Source organism: Pelobates fuscus, chromosome 11, assembly GCF_036172605.1.
Source record: "Pelobates fuscus isolate aPelFus1 chromosome 11, aPelFus1.pri, whole genome shotgun sequence".
NCBI classification, from domain to species: Eukaryota; Metazoa; Chordata; class Amphibia; order Anura; family Pelobatidae; genus Pelobates; species Pelobates fuscus.
The window spans coordinates 41,554,255-41,574,880 of record NC_086327.1 but is presented as its reverse complement, the minus strand read 5'-3'; the positions used below and the strand labels follow the sequence as shown (position 1 = coordinate 41,574,880).

The following is a 20,626-nucleotide window of genomic DNA, read 5'->3' as shown; positions in this document are numbered from 1 at the left end:
CTGTCTGCCAGTGTGTGTGTGTGTGAGACTGTCTGCCAGTGTGTGTGTGTGTGAGACTGTCTGCCAGTGTGTGTGTGTGTGAGACTGTCTGCCAGTGTGTGTGTGTGTGAGACTGTCTGCCAGTGTGTGTGTGTGTGTGACTGTCTGCCAGTGTGTGTGTGTGACTGTCTGCCAGTGTGTGTGTGTGACTGTCTGCCAGTGTGTGTGTGTGACTGTCTGCCAGTGTGTGTGTGTGACTGTCTGCCAGTGTGTGTGTGTGACTGTCTGCCAGTGTGTGTGTGTCTGTCTGCCAGTGTGTGTGTGTGTCTGTCTGCCAGTGTGTGTGTGTGTCTGTCTGCCAGTGTGTGTGTGTGTGTGACTGTCTGTGTGTGACTGTGTGTGTGTGACTGTCTGCCAGTGTGTGTGTGTGTGACTGTCTGCCAGTGTGTGTGTGTGTGACTGTCTGCCAGTGTGTGTGTGTGTGACTGTCTGCCAGTGTGTGTGTGTGTGACTGTCTGCCAGTGACTGTGTGTGTGTGACTGTCTGTGTGTGACTGTGTGTGTGCGACTGTCTGCCAGTGTGTGTGTGTGTGTGACTGTCTGCCAGTGTGTGTGTGTGTGTGACTGTCTGCCAGTGTGTGTGTGTGTGTGACTGTCTGCCAGTGTGTGTGTGTGTGTGACTGTCTGCCAGTGTGTGTGTGTGTGACTGTCTGCCAGTGTGTGTGTGTGTGACTGTCTGCCAGTGTGTGTGTGTGACTGTCTGCCAGTGTGTGTGTGTGACTGTCTGCCAGTGTGTGTGTGTGACTGTCTGCCAGTGTGTGTGTGTGACTGTCTGCCAGTGTGTGTGTGTGACTGTCTGCCAGTGTGTGTGTGTGTCTGTCTGCCAGTGTGTGTGTGTGTCTGTCTGCCAGTGTGTGTGTGTGTCCGTCTGCCAGTGTGTGTGTGTCTGTCTGCCAGTGTGTGTGTGTGTCTGTCTGCCAGTGTGTGTGTGTGTGTGTGTCTGTCTGTGTGTGACTGTGTGTGTGTGTGGCTGTCTGACAGTGTGTGTTTGACTGTTTGTGTGTGTTTGACTGTTTGTCTGCGTGTGTTTGTCTGTGTGTGTGACTGTGTGTGTGTGTGTGTGGCTGTTTGCCTCTGTGTGTTTGGCTGTCTGCCTGTGTGGCTGTCTGCCTCTGTGTGTGTGTGTGTGTGTTTGTGTGTGACTGCCTATGTGTGACTGTCTGGGCAGACTAGATGGACCGAATGGTTCTTATCAGCCGTCACATTCTATGTCTGTGTGTGTGTTTGTGAGTGGCTGTCTGTGTATGACTGCCTGAGTGTGTTTGTGTGTGTGTGTGTGTGTGTGTGTGTATGGCTGTCTGCCTGCCTGTGTGTGTGTGTGTGTGTGTGTGTGTGTGTGTGGGAAGGGGTAAGGAGTGGGGGAGGGGGGGGCGCTGTGAAGATTTTTTGCACAGGGCGCCCAAATGCCTAAGGCCGGCCCTGACCAGACGGTACTAAAGCGCAAAAGATTTGAGCCTATCCCATCTTAGGCTCTAAAAAATGTGAGTTAGCATTCTGTTTTGATCACTGCACAACGGTTAATTACCATACAGATTTGCACTATTATTTCCCTGTATATGTGTTTCTTTCTATGTATATATACGCTGAATTTAAAGTGATACTGCTACAATATCAGGACTAGACGACCCTTGTTATAGGGTAGGTATCCATTATTATCACTGTATGCTCCACTCATATAGGTGAACTGCCTGTGGCTTTTCTACCTTTCTTCTAGTTTCTACAATTTGAGGTGGGTGTGAGGGACCCCCACAAGAGTGTTGTAGCATCTACACGTTTTTCAATATTTTATAAGCGCCTTTTATACACAGTTTTTTTTTCATCTTTTTCTCTACATATCAGTTGAGCGTTTACTATAATACTGTATGCATGTAATGGGAACACTTTGTTTTCTCTGAAAAGACAGTGTTCACGGCAAAACGTCTGCAGGGACTTACTATACTCACCAGAACAACTACATAAGGCTGTAGTTGTTCTGGTGACTATGGTATCCCTTTAACATATTAGCCAGGTGTACCCGATCCTGTATCACTGACCCTACCATGTTGTGTTATCTGTCTGCAATTAAGCCTTCCCATACTGTTCAGTCACTTATACAAATTGTATATTGGGGACATTTTGTCTATTGGCCAATTAAGAAATACATTTAAAAAACTGAATATTTAGGGTGGGCATTTAGTGTAATGAGGGTCATTATACGGGCCATGTGATTTGGATTCCAGGTGGAACACAAAGCTAAAATTAAATTCTTTGTAAAACCATCATGGGCTACAGAGTTGTCTCCTACGGTCCATTTTGGTTGTCTGTAAGTAATAAAATGATTTAAATATATAAATAAAATGAACAGACTAATAAGGCAGATCAAGATTACCTGTGTGGATCGTCTCGACCGCCTCAATTCCCGTGAACGAGCTTTTCGTTGAGCCTCTGATTCTTCATCACGAGCTCGTGTCTGATATGACCTGTTGAGAATAGTAGTGGTTACTTGATGTTACAATAGGCGAATAAAATCGTAAACTTACATACGTGGTTCAATTAACCCTGCTTACAATACTTACCAAGTTTTAACTTTGATAGTTAGCATATGACCAACATAATTTCTAAAATGTTGATTTGTACTGAGCTAAAAACCAAATTGCGAAGTTCATGCTAAAATAAACAATTTGTATTAATAGCCAGTTTGAAAAAGTTTACAGCTATTTTGTCATGAAATTCCTCAGCTTAATTTTTGGTTTGCTTTTTATTTTAATGCACCTAAGCATTACTATAAAGTATATATAACAATTCCCCCCCTTCACCCAAGACACTTAAAAGAACACTGCATTGAAACGGTGGTGATTTTTTGTTTAATGATTTAGTATATATACCCCCAAAGAAAACATGCATATATTTTTTTCCCTGGGGGGGGGGGAGGGAATCAAAAAAATGTAGCAACATTTCTATATCTGCTGACTGCAGGTTTTGCAAGCCCTCCCTCTTTCCCAAGCACAGATTTTTAGCTCAACTGCTTTATCGCTTTGTGTGCAGAGGGTTCCTTGAAAGGGATATTTTAAACTCAAAATACAACAGAGCAGCATTGCATTGAGCAGTGAGACTGCACTTCATTAAGTTGAAGTTGTTTTGGTAGTTACAGTGTTTCCATAAGGTATTTTTCTTCTATAGTATTATTCACTATAATGGAAGTCTCTCTGGAACTGGCTAAGGATTCGCAAAGCTAAGGTCAAGAGAGTGGAGCTGGATAAGTAACCAAATGGGACAATTTTTCCAATTAATCTACTTAGACCTAAAAGTTTGAGTTTCCTGATCAATTCTTGATAATTACATTTGTAGTGGATGGCCAATGCAACCCAAACAAACTGTCAGCTCATTAACAGACGTTTCCCGAAACCCATTTTACGGATCCAAAACCAAGACAATGATAAACCTGCTGGATACCGAGTATGAAAATCCTAAGCATTAGGTACGTTTACCAATAGAACTACTTGGTTTTTCTGAAATCTAGATCATTGCTCAACCAATGATATATAAACGTGTCATAAATGTTGGTGTGCATATGCATTAAATTGCCTAAACAACAATAAAACAAGGTGACAAAAAAAAATAAAATATCTACTACTGGTCACAAGTGGCTAAACCATCAGAGAAATTGGAGTTAAAGGCTGAGGAGAAGAATTAGAAGAAGACCATGCATGTGAGAAGAGCCTTACCTTCGTTTGTCTTTGGGGTCAGTGCTGCCGCTCGTACTGGAGGACGAGGTGGAGGAAGTGGCAGTCATGCTGGAGAAGGTGTTTGTGTGCAATTGTGTGGTGGGAACCATGTCAAGTCTCATCTGTAGTCCACCTTCTATGCCTCTAGCAGAATGACCGAAATAAAGTTTGTATGGATTGTTTTTTTGCAGAGTTGGAAGGAAAGTATTCACTTCAGACTTTACAATCCTTTATTATTTTTTATTCCTAAAACTTTTTTTCCTGCTTCTTTTTTTTTTTTTTTTTTTTAAAGAAGTTAGCACAGGTTGAAAAAATGATATGGTTTTGAGTGAGTTTGTGGAAAAGGTCTACAGAAAAACAGAATAAAGTCAAAAGGACAGTAGATGTTAAGTGCTCTGTGGATGTAATAAATGTGACCATGAAGTATTATCAGTGATTGAGATGGACGGGCTTTGTGGCAATACTCACTCTCTCTTGGGTTCTGGCACAGGGGCAGTTTCGGGAAGGGTGAAAAATCTTCTGGATGGAGTTGGCTGAACCCTTGCCAAGAGGGGCTCCTTAGTCTAGGAGAAAGAAAAGATTAAATAAAAGTTATGTCTAGTGATTGCTTATATGGTCAGATTAATAGACATGACACTTTTTCTACATATTTCCTAGAGATGAGGTCAACAAAGGAAGATCAAGGTTGACAGTGAATTCTCGAATTCATAAAACACAATATACAAGCTAAAGGTAGCTTACCAGAAACAAGCTCAACAAATCAATGTTGGTCTATAGCATCTACTCCTGTCACACACATTTCTGTTCAGCACGAGTGTCTGGGAAAACTAATTTATGCCCAGTTTCCAACATCAAATAATAAGGGGGAACTGCTGATTAGACGGAGGGCAGCCCCACTACTGAGAGTGGATGCACTTTAGGGAAAATTAAGAAGTTGGGAGGCTGCCAAGTATGCAGTTTTAAAATTTCCAAATTACATAAATACCTTCGCGTAGTGTAGATAAGGTTATTTTGTCATTATTATCCATCCTGCCTTAACTCGAGTAGAAAAAAAAAAGTAGGACTCTTGACAGGATCCACTTTAGGACACGGTTACCTTATATTTACATTCCCTTGATGCATGTTTACACAAGAGACTAAAGTCTAATTACGAGCCTGCCGTTATCACCAATGTAAAGCGCTCTGTGCATTAAAACACAATTGGTATAGTTTACCATTGTTCGCATATGAAACTGCCGAAGATAGATAAGCGCCCAAAGGAAAATGATCACAAAAGTGTCCAGAAGCACTTCAACACTTTTGGTTTTAGGATGAGGTTTTATGAACACATGAGCAATAACTTGGCTTCACTATACAACATGGCTCCATGCCCACTCAGAATGTGACCACATTTCATAGTTTTAGAATTCTTTAGGAAGCCATTTTTCGAGGTAATGACTGCTCAAAGTAAATGCTTTAATTTCTTTCCTTTTTACATTGGTAAGTGTTCTCAGTCTTTATGAGACATGCAATATTCTCATAAACATCTTCAAAACCCAAGTGCTTTCTTGACCAGCTATGTGTTACAAAGCTATTTAAAAATAAAAGGCAACAAGTTGTAAATGCAGTTAACATGTTTCCATCTCTATAAAATCAACATAATCAGAATTAACTGCTCACCCTCTCTTGGGTGTCGAGTCGAGGACTGGAAGCAGAACGCTTGATTCCGTGCTCTTTGGTGTTACTGTCCTCTAGCTTGGCGTCTTGCAGGACTCCGAAACTGCCCGTTTTCCGTAAGCCTGCTCTCAAGTTGTACAGGGATTGCTCACCTTTATCTGTGATGCCGCTTGGTGCCTCAGTGAACTAAAGACATAAAAGGAGGAGGGTATTTGGGGAATTTTCTCTAAGCATATCTAGTTTTGAATACCATTTGCCACACAATCATATGCTATACAAAAGCTAACACATCGATAATTAACTGCAATATGCGAAAAACACTCCAAAAATACAGACATTGTATAAACTTTATAAACTATTATTTAGCAATTATGAACATCCAAAAATGATAAATATATAAATAAATATATACAGTTGCAAGAAAAAGTATGTAAACCCTTTGGAATGATATGGATTTCTGCACAAATTGGTCATAAAATGTGATCTGATCATCATCTAAGTCACAACAATAGACAATCACAGTCTGCTTAAACTAATAACACGCAAAGAATGAAATGTTGCCATGTTTTTATTGCACACCACACAATACACACCATGTAAACATTCACAGTATTGGTGGAAAAATTATGTGAACCCCTAAACTAATGACATCTCCAAGAGCTAATTGGAGTGAGATATTAGCCAACTGGAGTCCAATCAATGAGAGGAGATTGGAGGTGTTGGTTACAGCTGCCCTGCCCTATAAAAAACACACCAGTTCTGGGTTTGCTTTTCACAAGAAGCATTGCCTGATGTGAATGATGCCTCGCACAAAAGAGCTCTCAGAAGACCTACGATTAAGAATTATTGACCTGCATACAGCTGGAAAGGGTTATAAAGTATCTCCAAAAGCCTTGCTGTTCATCAGTCCACGGTAAGACAAATTGTCTATAAATGGAGAAAGTTCAGCACTGCTGCTACTCTCCCTAGGAGTGGCCGTCCTGTAAATATGACTGCAAGAGCACAGCGCAGACTGCTCAATGAGGTGAAGAAGAATCCTAGAGTGTCAGCTTAAGACTTACAAAAGTCACTGGCAAATGCTAACATCCCTGTTAGCGAATCTCCAATACGTAAAACACTAAACAAGAATGGATTTCATGGGAGGATACCACAGAGGAAGCCACTGCTGTCCAAACAAAACATTGCTGCATGTTTACAGTTTGCACAAGAGCACCTGGATGTTCCACATCAGTACTGGCAAAATATTCTGTGGACAGATGAAACCAAAGTTGAGTTGTTTGGAAGAAACACACAACACTATGTGTGGCGAAAAAGAGGCACAGCACACCAACATCAAAACCTCATTCCAACTGTGAAGTATGGTGGTGGGGGCATCATGCTTTGGGGCTGCTTGGCTGCGTCAGGGCCTGGACGGATTGCACTCATCGAAGGAAAAATGAATTCCCAAGTTTATCAAGACATTTTGCAGGAGAACTTAAGGCCATCTGTCTATCAGCTGAAGCTCAACAGAAGATGGGTGTTGCAACAGGACAATGACCAAAAGCAAATAAGTAAATCAACAGAATGGCTTCAACGGAAGAAAATACGCCTTCTGAAGTGGCCCAGTCAGAGTCCTGACCTCAACCCGATTGAGATGCTGTGGCATGACCTCAAGAAAGCGATTCACACCAGACATCCCGAGAATATTGCTGAACTGAAACAGTTCTGTAAAGAGGAATGGTCAAGAATTACTCCTGACTGGTATGTTCAATAAAAACATGGCAACATTTCATTCTTTGTGTGTGATTATCTATTGTTGTGACTTAGATGATGACCAGATCACATTTTATGACCAATTTGTGCAGAAATCCATATCATTCCAAAGGGTTCACATACTTTTTCTTGCAACTGTGTGTGTGTGTGTGTGTGTGTGTGTGTGTGTGTGTGTGTGTGTGTGTGTGTGTGTGTGTGTGTGTGTGTGTGTGTGTGTGTGTGTGTGTGTGTGTGTGTGTGTGTGTGTGTGTGTGTGTGTGTGTGTGTGTGTGTATATATATATATATATTTTACTAAAGACATAAAAAGTAAGCATGACTTAAGGTAAAAGCTTGACTTCAGTCACTGAAAATGTAAGTCATGATTATGGACAAAGCATGCCTTAAAATGGTAGCGAGAAATTTCAGATGTGAAGAAGTGCACCATGGGAAAGAAAAATACAATTTGTGCTCTGTTGTATATGTGCAACGCTGCAGCTGAAAACAATGACTTTGGGCAGAATAAAATGGAAATGAGGATCAATTACACACTTATTTAAAACAATTTTCAATGTTCGAGGGGATCTGCTTCCACTCTATAGCAACTCTGCAGCACTATGGTAGGCTAGACAATTTATAGAGGAGTGTGTTAAGTAGTCATAATATCTTTAGCTGTCCAAAAGAGGAAACACTACAATTTATCTTGTGAACCACATGTATACAAACTATACTAGACAATGACACATTTATAATGTGTTCTACAATACATTGATAAACAGGTGGATTTCTAAATATCTACACACTAATAGCAGAGAGGAAGAAAACTAGAGAGGAATTACAGAACAAGGCACTAAAAATTAAAGCACAATAAATACACTGTAAATTCATATTATAACAAGCAGCATTAGCTACACAGTTCAATTACTAAAGTGAAGGCAGGAAAGCTAAATAGAAATTATATATATATATATATAAAAAAACACTTTATTCTCTTACTTTCTTTTTTTTCAAGTGGGAGAAGTAGAAGTAAATAAAAGAAAGCAGCTTATTCAGGTGTGTAGATTGCTAGTAACAAATCAAAACACTTGCCTGCAAACATCAGGTACAGCACTCAAGAAAAAGGATGTAAAATAAAATGGCTATTGGTACACAATAAAACGGAACCCCCAGATTACCACTAACTGCATAGAGTGACCATGTGACCTTCACTGCCAAAAAAATGTACTTTAACAAAATGCTAAACGGACTATTTACATAGAACAAAGTAAGATCTAAGATGGGCACGCTCTGAAATGGAGAGCTCAATGTGAAACCAAAATAGGTTTCTGAGAATTAAGAAATTACAAGAAATTACAGTTGTGATAGTCACTGGGTTCTTAACTTGGTGAACTAAAAATAGTTTGATGATCACTCATTTTGTGGACCAGGGCTGTGACGATCTCAAGAGGTTATAATATTTGCATACGATTAAAAAGGTATAGTCAGGGTTTCTGATTTTGTAATAGGTATAGTTGCTATTTTTAATGGAACTCATTAATGTAAAGGTGACAGGTCCACTTAAAACTCAACTCCTATAACATCCTTCAAAAAGCGTACACCCATTAAACACACTTTTTGTAATTTCACTTAATATATTTAAATTATTGAAGTAGTTCGGTGACAAAATGACATGACAAAATGTAAAAAATAAAAAAATAAAATCAGGCTTTTTTTTGTCTTCAAAATGTATTTAGACTTATCGCTATTGCTATGTAAATATGGGAACTATTGCAAATCACATGCCGATACCACGACACTGTCATGTCAAACTTACCTTTCTTTAAACACTTGCTCCCTCTCTCAGGACGTACTTCATTTCTTCCTGCCTGCTCTAGTTTTCTTTAAAACATAAGACAAAGTAGGGGCTACTTTGTCTTATGGATGTTTCCTACGCCTGACCATCTCTGACCAGCGGTGGAGCAAAATGTGCTCCGCTTCCTGTGGCCAGAGAATTCTTCCCACAATTCTCCATAATCTTGCGATGCTTCCTGTCAGTATTCCCAAATGTCCTGTCACTTAGACAGAACGCCTGCGAAACTACTGAATTGCATCCTAACAGAATGAGAACAGTTTCTCCATTCATGTTAGGACGCAATTTGGTATTTTGTTCAGATCGGATTTTCATTCAAATGAATGAAACTCTGATCCTATTCGTGCCGCGGCTGCATCTTGCAGCCGCTTAGTAGATAACTCCCTAAATCCCACGGTATCAGGGAGCTATCTACCAAAAGGCGGAAAGACCTAAATTGGTCTTTCAGCCCAATTTACTAATACTAAGTAAAGATTACTTGGTATTAGTAAATTCTGCCCCTACTCGCTATATCACGAGTAGGTGCATGCCTACTAAACAGTGAGCAGCCAGTGGTTGCTCACTGTTTAAAAAAATTAAAAAAATCTTAGTATCCCCCCTCCCGAGCCCCCACCCGTGCCGCGCGAGTGGGGGCTATTAAACTGAAGGGGGGACCTATTGTCCTTCCCCCCCAGCCCCCTAATAGGGGTGTGTGTGTGTGTCCCATTTTCATTTAGGCCCCCCACCCGCTGCTCATGGGCTGTGGCCAGGGAGGAGAATAGACCCCCCTCATTTTTATTGAGCGGCAGGTGGGGGCCAAGGGGGACCTTATGTCCCCCATTTAGTTGAATAGCCCCCACTCGCTGCCACGGGAGGGGGCTCGGGGGGGACACTGTTCGCCCCCGCTAGTTAATAGATGCCCCACCATGGGGCCGTTTGTTGGAAGGGGGGGGGTTATTTTTACTCATGGCATAGCGAGTAGGGGCATTCGGGAGATTTTAATCTCCCTTATGCTATTATGGGGGTCATATTGACCCCCATAGAGTGAGGGAGGTCATGGGGGGCTTAGGAAGTCGCGGGGAGCACTGTTCGTGACACTTCTATTTTAACATATTACAAGGAGCCGGTAGCTCCCTCCTTGTAATAAACTAAATGAACAAACAAACACCGATATTCGGTGTTTGTTTATTCGTCTGACATTTCTATTAATCAATTCGTCTTTCTGACAAATTAATGAATAGATGAAATTCCCATTCGAATGTTTAAGTGTTTAACTGGGCATGCGCAGGAATTTCACAGCGCTACTTTGTGTGGGCAGATGACGTGTCGCACAGGGACTTCATCTACACACACAAAGATGGTGGCGCCCAGGATTTAGGTCTGGGCAGAAAAAAAAAAAGATTAAAAATTAGGCAATATTTGGGGGTGACTAGAGGGACAATTAGACATAGTGGAGTTGGGAGGGGGGTAAAAAAAAAACAAAAAAACAAAAAAAAAAACGGGATTCGTCCATGACAGTGCCGCTTTAACTGACCATCTCATTTGACTTAACTGTGCTAAACATGCAGTGGATGCCAACATTCTAACTGATTTTGACAACCTTTAGAAAGAATACCCAGAGCGTAAAATAGCCCTACTTTAGGTTAGCAATAACTAAAACTAAACACATTTTGAAAAAACAAAAACAATCGCCAGATATTGAAAAATATGGTTATTGGGCTAAAAAAATATAATATGGCAAGGGCCATTTTAAAGTTTTGAGCACCGATTATTTTCAAGCACAATTATGAATTGTACAGCAATGCAGCGAATGTTATAAGATAAATATATATATATGTAGCTGTCAAGTATGCGTTGCTCAGAAAGATGCAATGCATGCTTTACATACACATTTCACAAGGATGGTTGATCAATTCAACTGTTAAATGGGGAAAAACTACCAAGGTGACAGAAGAAACACCAACACTGAAATGGTTAATAACCAGGTGGGAAGGCAAATACATTCCTCATCTGATTATCACTAATCAGAAATAAGGGAAATGGCAGATATTTTTGTAACTTTAAAAAAAGGGAATGAAGAAGAAGAAAAGGAAGGGAGAAAGTAATACAAGAAACAAAAAACAAAATGGGACACACACAAGCATACACAACAAACAAGGCAAATGATGCTCACCGCAGCTTTTTGGCCTCTCTGGGGCACCAGAATGATGCCGGTTTTGCGTAAGCTCTGACGCCACATGGAGGGACCTGGTGGTCCAGCAAGGGGCAAGATGGGAGTGACAAAGGTAAGAAGGGGCTGGCGAGATGGAAGGAGAACCACAAGCAGACACCCATATGTGATCACGCAAACAAAACAAAAATAAATTATATATATATATATGGATGGAGAGGGAGGTGGAATTTGAAAACCAAAAACAAAAAAAGAAAAACTCAAGCGGAAGCAAAAAGACAAAAAAACAAAACAAAGACCAGTCACCTCAGATGGAAGGGACAAGGCAGCAAGAGAAGGAATAATGAAAAGTGATTAGAGACAGAAAAGGAAAGACAAAAAGACAGAAAAGAAAATCGGTCTAGAACTAGCAATATCATCTGATGCAAAGTTGGAAACAGCATAGAATGTTAAAAGAAAATCCATTAAAATGTAGAGGTTCTTAAAGCGGCACTGTAATGCCGAACGTACCTTTCCCTAATCGATTCTCCTCTTCTCTCCCTCTCTCAGGACGTATTTCATTTATTTCTGTCTGCTCTAGTTTTCTTTAAAACACAAGACAAAGTAGGGACTACTTTGTCTTATGGAGGTTTCCAACGTCTGTCCAGCTTTGACCATCAGAGGAGCAAAGTGTGCTTTGTTTCCGGTAATCAAAGCAATTTTCCCACAATGCTTACCTTTGATCCGTGATCTTGCGATGCTTCCTGTCACTATTACCTAACGTTCTGTCACTTAGACAGAACGCCAGCGAAACTACCGAATTTCATCCTAAATGAATGAGAACAGTTGGTTCGTTCATGTTAGGACACATTTCGGTACTTCGTATCGAAATTTCATTTAGGGCCCCCACCCGCCACTCAGGGGTGGGGAGGACAATAGATCAGTGTTCAGTGTAATAGCCCCCACTCGCGCAGTACGGGTAGGGGCTCGTGGGCAAGGGACACTTTTTGGCCACAGGCTGCTCATTTTTTACTAGACATGCCCCTACTCGCGGCTCGAATAGGATCGGAGTTGCATTCATATGAATGAAACTCCTATACGAACATAGTCTCGAAACGCGTCCTAACATGAACGAATGAACTGTTCTCATTGTGTTAGGACGAAATTAGGTAGTTTCGCCTGCGTTCTGTCTAAGTGATAGAACGTTAGGTAATACTGACAGGAAGCATCGCAAGATCACGGATCAAAGGTGAGTATTGTGGGAAAATTGCTTTGATCATAGGAAAAGAAGCACACTTTGCTCCTCTGCTGGTCAAAGCTGGTCAGGCGTAGGAAACCTCCATAAACAAAGTAGTCCCTACTTTGTCTTATGTTTAAAGAAAACTAGAGCAGACAGGAAATGAAGTACATACGGAGAGAGGGAGAGAAGAGGAATCTATTGGGGAAAGGTTAGTTCGGCATGACAGTGCCGCTTTAAGTTAAGTGTTCAACCTTCTAAATGGTAATTAACACTCCTTCAGAAATGTACATGGTATAGACCTTATCATTGAAAATCTATTCAAATTGGTCAATGTCTGATGAATGCAAATGCCAAAGCAATGGCTAAACGAGTGGTATACCCCTTAAGAGAACGTGACAATGGTTAGAACGTGACAATGGTTAGACTTATTTAGAACTATTACAGATCTTAATTTATAATATATGGAGGAAATGTCCTTTCCCCAAGTAGCATTCATATCAAGTAGACTAACATTACATGGTTTTGTTTAATAAAACAAAATAAAACAAAAAAAAACAAAAAAAATGCAACAACACAAACAGATATACATAAAAAAACAACTGCACAATTCTCTTAATTCAGATAATGACAGAATTAGGAGCATATGTAGATCAAAGGCATAGCTTACAGTATGAAATCCTTGGCTACTAGCCAAGCTTCCCACCACTAGAAACCATAGCATACTGAAAAGGGCTACAAGTTTCACTCACCAATGGTGAGAGAACCTTTTGAGCCACGTCTACGGTACACTAGTTTAATAATTCAAAGTGAAATATATGAGCTCTTGTTTCACAGTGATGTCACTAAAGGACCTTTGATATACATCGGTACCAATTTTTAGGCATCGCATTAATTGTGTTATTTGATGAGATCAATGATTACTGGTTTAATGGCTTCATTGAAGTGAGCGAATGTGTCTCTAGTTTTTCCATCCATTGTTCTAGGTTCATTTTAAAAAGGTTCCTAGATGAAACTATTTGGGGAAGAGCATACAGTCGAAACATTTAAGAAGGGCTTAAGAGGAATTGTTTTTTTAACTCTCTCCAAAGAGAGAGAATGTCTAGTGCCACTGCATGTTCACTTGTGTGCCTGGATCATAGTTTTGTTTTATTATTGGAGTCCCCACAGGTCTGGCAGCACGAAGACCATAATAAGAGTGCAGTTTCCTCTTTCTTTTTGATACTGCATTTTCTCAGGTATAACCAAAGTAGTTGCAAATATAAATATAAATAGCAAATATAAATAGCCAAACAACCTAATAGTTCAGCAACCTGAGAAGGATAAAAGGCAAAGCTGATCCTTGTGTGGTGGTGGAATGGGAGGAAGAACCTACACTCCAGATAATTAAACAGCTGCTATTAGTTGTACTTTCTTCCTCAAATTGTCGTTGTATAACACGCACTTTTTCTCCCTGAAAATAGGGGAAAAATGATGGGTGTGTGTTATACGCCGATATACCATATTTACTTACCTGTCTTGAAGCGTGGGCCGGTGTTCAGCGCGCACCGCGGTACTGGAACTTCAATTTCAGGTTCCGGTTTCTGGCGGGACTGAAAGGAAGTGTGCACACTTCCTTTCAGTCCCGCTGGAAACCGGAACCTGAAATTGAAGTTCCAGTACCGCGGTGCGCGCTGAACACCGGCCCACGCTTCAAGACAGGTAAGTAATTATGGGACAAGGGGAGGGAAAGTGCACTAGGGGACACTATGGGAGGGGGTGGAGAATACTATGGGAGGGGGGGGAGCACTATGGGATGAGGGGGGAGCACTATGGGATGAGGGGGGAGCACTATGGGAGGTCGGGGAGAATACTATGGGAGGTCGGGGAGAATACTATGGGAGGTCGGGGAGAATACTATGGAAAGGGGGGGGACACTATGGGATGAGGGGGGGAGAACACTATGGGAGGGGGTGAGAATACTATGGGAGGGGGTGAGAATACTATGGGAGGGGGTGAGAATACTATGGGAGGGGGTGAGAATACTATGGGAGGGGGTGAGAATACTATGGGAGGGGGTGAGAATACTATGGGAGGGGGTGAGAATACTATGGGAGGGGGTGAGAATACTATGGGATGAGGGGGGGGACACTATGGGAGGGGGTGGAGAATACTATGGAAAGGGGGGGGAACACTAAGGAAAGGGGGGGGACACTATGGGATGAGGGGGGGAAATTTCCTGGAATTTCCTTCTTAAAATGAGGTGCGTGTTATACGCCGATAAATACGGTAACTATAGTGCTAGGCACTAAATATATCTATATATTCAGCTCAACCACTAGTATGTGTCGTATATGTAAGCTTTCTTGTACCAATGCAGGGCGGAGAGAGGGGAGAAAAGAACAAAATGCTAATTTATGTAAACCTAAAATATATTGAAATCATCTGTAATAATTGAATTAATTTCTGATCAATGAATTGGACAGTAAATGGTTACAGGAAACAAAAATATATATATTTAATGTTTTCTTACCTTTGCCTTTTCATCCGATGGAGATGTGCTCCCAGTGCTGTTTTGTGGTTGAGGTAACAGTCCATTTTCATTTACTACTACAGTGTTCTTAACATCTGGTGGGGAAATAAGCAACAAATTAAATTCTGCACTGAGCTTTCATTTACTTTCTCCCACACCGTCTGCTTAAAGGCAGTCCAAAACATGAGTTGCAGTCCAATATGTGGTCGGATTATAAGACAGATACTATTTATAGGTAACAGAAAAGGAATAAAATATGGAGATGGCCAAGTCTAAACTTGTATTCAAACAAACACAGGGTGTGAAGAGATGCATTAACTGTGACTCACCAATAGATGGCAGCAGTGCATGGTTATGTAGCAAATAGCTTATTATAGGTTGAACAATGGTAAGACACAGAAGAAAAAAACAAAACAATTCTCATACCCACCAATCTTCAAGTTATTAGTGTATGGGGAATACAAGATTTCACTAAAATGTAATATTATGCTCCAAAAATGCAAACTGGTAAAATTGGAATACTCAAATGAGGAGCCCCATTCGGGGGGGGGGGGGGGGGGGGGAGGGTTGGGGGGGGGGAAGGAGGAACCCCAGATATGTAGATTTGATACAGCAACATCTTTCCTTTTGCTGACAGAATTAGGCCAACCTCTTGTCTAGCGTCAGTGTGCAGCTTCAACACACCATGGACTTGAGCTTGTCACTTCTAATTTAAGAGGGCAGCAAGGGGCTGAAAAATAGTCTGAAATAGTGCTGCTAGTGGCTGCCATGTAAAGCATTGATGATTTGTGGAAATTATAGTGAATTCAAGTAAGGGAAGAATTTTTTTTTTAAACCTATACATTTGCTAGTGGTTATCAGGACACTGTATAGATTAAATGTACATATCTACCTTTAAACTGATATGGCCATTCATTTGTCCAGTGGATAACAGAGTCCTTAGAGATGAGATGGCATAGTTCAATGCATGCCTGTTTTCAATGGGGTATGCCTACTAAATGTTTTTTGTAGGAGTAGTGGAGTGTCCCTTTAATAATGATGGGCCTGTGAAGCCCAAAATATTTTTTATAATATATATATAAATAATTTTTAATGGTTTTTTTTTTTTTTAAATCATTGATTAAATTAAACCAGGTATGGCCATATGGTGGGATTAAATGCTTATATTTATTTCATAAGATATGCAATTTTAAGCAGCCTTGTAAGATTTAAAACAAAATTTCTGTGCACGGTTTCCTAATGTGTATTATGCATATATTTTTTTTTTCTTTAAAGCATCACCACTATTAAATGGACACTATAGGGGCACCCAGACCACTTCAGCTCATTAAAGTGGTCTGGGTGCAATGTTCCAGTGCCCCTTAGACCTGCAATGTTAATTATTGCAGGACTAAGACAGGCACTAGAGGCACTTCCTGCTTGTTGGGTGACTTTTGGTCGCCTGACGCCCTCATGTTCTACAAGAGGACAACCATAGTCAGAAGAATCCACATAGAAGGCATTGCAACAGGTCCGAATACGCTCGCTCCGCATGCACACAACTTTGTATACCTAGCACTATAGTATCCCTATAAGAAATCCAAGTTCTGACTAGGCCTCCAATTCCCTTTTTTCCAATAACACCTATAGCAAGCCCAGATTGTTTGGTAGTACTGTGTAGCATAGTGTATATAGCTCACTAGGCACTGTAAATCCAGATTATGAAATGTGTCCCATCTACGATCAATAATATAACCCAAGATTAAATATTTACTAGTCACACTTACCATTTGTGGTTTCAGTTTCTTCTTCTGAACTAGATGTACTGTCTTCTTCACCAACTGTTATGGTCCCTAATGTTGTCCTCTCCTTTGACTGATCTTGCACGGAAATTTTTTCTTTGCTGCTCATTCGACACACGGAACTTCTGTATCGGAGATATGAACAAGGTGATAAAAGACACCTGACCTTTCATGATGAGCATGCCATATATGCCTTGAATCATGCACTAGTCCCCTAAATGTCTTAAATCCTTAAAGGGACACTCCAGGCACCCAGACCACTTATGCCCATTGGAGTGGTCTGGGTGCCAACTCCCACTACCATTAAAGGGACACTCCAGGCACCCAGACCACTTCTGCTCATTGGAGTGGTCTGGGTGCCAACTCCCACTACTCCTAACCCTGCAAGTGTAATTATTGCAGTTTTTTTTATAAACTGCAATAATTACCTTGCAGGGTTAACTCCACCTCTAGTGGCTGTCTACTAGGCTAGCCACTAGAGGGCAGTTCCGTGTCTCTAGCACACGCTGTGTGAGGACCTCCAGCGTCACTCAATTCCCCATAGGAAAGCATTGAAAAGCATTCTCAATGCTTTCCTATGGGGAGCTCTAATGCGCATGCACAGCGCATTATGTATCCCCGGCTGGCGGGTGGGATCAGTCTCGCCCACCGGCCGACGTAATGCAGAGGAGGAGCGGCGGCGGCGGCGGCAGAAGAAGCAGCCTCTGGTAAGTGACTGAAGGGTTTTTTACCCCTTCAGCAACCGGGGATTGGGAGGTGGGAGAGAGAGGGGACCTGCAGTGCCAGGAAAACAGATTGTTTTGCACTGGAGTTTCCCTTTAAGATGAATACCTGGTAATAGTCATGCAGAGAGCTTTCTTATATCTGTGCTGATCGGCACAGGTTCGAACAGACTGAACTGAGAGTAGGGGTTAAGGTCTGTTCTTCAACTTCTGATTTTAGAGAAATCAAGACATTTGCTAACACTTCTGCTTGCACTATATATAGATGGAATTTGATTCTCAATTAAGATAGAGTTGTATTTGACATGACAGGTAACGTTTAAAAATAATGTTTTCAATAGTGAATGTACAAATTGGTGTAGATCAAGTTTTTTTTTTATCTTGAAAAGACAAAACCAAAACAATGCATGTGGATGGTACAAAACATGCTTAAAAACTATAATTAAAGGAGAAAGAAAAAGGTGACCAGAGACCGTTATCTCACCACCACGATTGTACTCTACTGTGAGCCGCAAGTATATTTTAGCCCTAGGAGTCGCGACCAGGGGCTGTATGTCACATCTGTTTACTTGTGAGCTGAGTGGTTGGTGTTGGGCTTTGTTCCCTGGTCTTAGAATTGCACTGCTCTGTATTTCTTTTTGGCAAATATTGCTATTAATTTTATATTTATTTTTATTTATTGTGAAGTGTACAAAATACATTTTTGATATTTTCATTACATCTATACACTTGTCTGTAGTGACCAGCGCCCTCATTAGGTGGGTTTGTACCCACCTTTTTCCTTTCTTATTTTGCTTTATAGGCTATTTGGGGTGTGCCTATTGAGTGGCAGCTTTTCACCTATAGTGTGCATCTATAGTACCTATTTTCTGGATCTATTTTTTTTGTATTATAATTAAAGGAGCACTATAGTGCCAGGAAAACAAACTTTTTCCTGGCACTATGTAGTCCTTAGCTCCCCCCGCCCTCATGGCCCCACTCCCCCTGGGCTGAAGTGGTTAATATCTCTTCAGCCACTTACCTTTCTCCAGCGCCAGGCTCCCTCAGTGCTGGGGAACTGTCCTCCTCCTGCCGACGTCGGCGCCGCATGTGTAGCAAGAGCCGTGCTCGCATTCAAACCACCCATAGGAAAGCATTACTCGATGCTTTCCTATGGACGTCAGCGTCTTCTCACTGATTTTCACAGTGAGAATTGCGGAAGCGGCCTCTAGTGGTTGTCAGCGAGACAGTCACTAGAGGCTGGATTAACATAGCAGTTTCTCTGAAACTGCTATGTTTTCAGTCGCAGGGTTAAAACTAGAGGGACCTGGCACCCAGACCACTTCATTGAGCTGAAGTGGTCTGGGTGCCTATAGTGAACAAATGTCACATTAACAACCTATGGTATGGTATAGAATAACGCATGCACACTAGTCTTAAAAAAAAATATTCAACACGTAGTACTGACAGATAAGCATATTGACAACAGAACTTGACACTTTCAGAGAATTAGGCACTAATATAGCCGCTTTAAAAGTATAGAGGAGTGGAGGGTAGTTCAATGAAATCTCAACTCAAAGAGTTCAACTTGAATGAAAGGAACTCCTAGATGGCCACGTTCCCTGTATTATATATATATATATTCTAAAATTATATATAGTTCTTCTGAGTACATAATAAAATATGGTTAAATTTACTGAAATGAGGGGGCGTATCCTGACCGCGGAGTAAGATGGCCGCTTGAGCTCTGAGCTCCGCAACACGAGCCAGGCAATCTGATCCAATCCGGCACACAACTGGGTCTGATAGCCGCACAAGCCATCATGCCGCACTCCAAGACAAGGAGACATACTGACAAGGGCGACAAGATGAACTTTTTCGCCCCAAAAAAGCCGCCGGCTTCGCAGCACACTGAGCCGGGCCTCCAAGATGGCGCCGGATGCTCCGGCGGGAGCAGCCCCCGCTCAGAATTCGACGCACAGGCCGAAATGGGGCTCACAGCTTCACTATTACAAGCTGCCCTGGACAAACAATCCAGAAAGTTAAGAAAGTGTGGCAGAAATCAAGCGAGACCTGCAAGACCTGGAGTCACGAACGGGGCATATGGAGACTAAGGTGGACAACATTGTGGATGCCCACAACCAAGCCATCGACAGGATTCAAGCACTCGAATCCCAACTTGCCAAATATGAGGTGAAGCTCATGGACCTAGAAGATAGGTCGCGCCAAAGCAATTTGAGGCTCCGCGGCATCCCGGAAGAGGTGTTGACTGGAAGCTGACTTACCTGCCTTCGTACATGGCTTCCTCAATGCCCTATTGCCGGAAATCCCGACCGATATGCTGCTGCTGGACCGCCTTCATCGGGTCCCGAAGCCCAAACACATTGCTGCCGCCCTACCAAGAGACACTCTACTCAAAGCTCACTACTTCCATGTGAAGGAGCTGAACCTCCGCAGCAGCCGTACAGCTAAAGACCTGCCGCCAGAATGTTCTAAAGTGCGAGTTTTTGCAGACATCTCGGCAGCCACTTTGCGCCACAGAAAAGCGTTCCAGAAAGTCACCGAGGTCCTCAGGGAGCATCGCATACCCTACCGCTGGGGATTTCCCATCCGCCTGCTCATCACACGCAACGGTGCCACCACTGTGATCCTGTCGGTAGAAGAAGGCCTACGACTGCTACAAAGATGGAATCTGAGCCCAGCTGAAAACACGGCAGATACACAGTCACCCAAACGCCTTGAAAGGGACTGGTCCCAAGCTTGAGTTCAGCCCGCAAGTATAGAACACCGCTACAAATATGCACATTGAGTGAGGTTCACACCCCACATAGTGCATTCAGTTTTCTGCCATAGGCCTATTATGTAGTTATATTCTGTTACTTACTGTGTGCCACACATTAGCAAGGCAATGCGGCAGTTATTATGGTTCCCTTAGCCACTACTGCTGTTGCTGTAACACTGTATACAATACAACACCCACCTATAACGTCGCCGCATTGCCAACCTTATGCCGGCTCAGGCCTTCTACCTAACAACATCTTTGCCTCCACCCCCCCCTCCCCCCCCCTCACACGTACAGCTTGCCTGTACCTTGTACCCACCAAGGTCTGAACTGTATATACTTTTGTTAATTTTGCTACCCTGGTTTTTGTCTCCCCTCCCCACCTCATGCTCCGTAATTCCACACTATGCTCATTTAAAGTCCATACAGATGGCTCACCCCGGAGCCCCCAGGGCCCTAGTCCTAGTCTTTATATTGGCGCATAAGGGCGATCACACATGGACCCAAC

At 42.0% G+C, this 20,626-nt stretch overlaps 1 protein-coding gene across 2 annotated transcripts in view; it reads right to left on the bottom strand.

The window, feature by feature from the left end:
• Window positions 1-20,626, bottom strand: part of PPP1R12C (protein phosphatase 1 regulatory subunit 12C) — a 123,107-nt gene that overhangs the window by 26,020 nt on the left and 76,461 nt on the right. Inside the window, exons 8-13 of one of the 2 annotated variants that reach the window (XM_063436593.1) lie at window positions 16,621-16,760; window positions 14,855-14,949; window positions 5,402-5,584; window positions 4,211-4,305; window positions 3,743-3,886; window positions 2,407-2,497 (exon numbers count right to left, since the gene is read on the bottom strand). In XM_063436593.1, the coding sequence (XP_063292663.1) occupies window positions 2,407-2,497; window positions 3,743-3,886; window positions 4,211-4,305; window positions 5,402-5,584; window positions 14,855-14,949; window positions 16,621-16,760 (748 nt within the window). The remainder of the gene's footprint in view (window positions 1-2,406; window positions 2,498-3,742; window positions 3,887-4,210; window positions 4,306-5,401; window positions 5,585-14,854; window positions 14,950-16,620; window positions 16,761-20,626) is intronic. The other variant, XM_063436594.1, reaches the window with a different exon arrangement.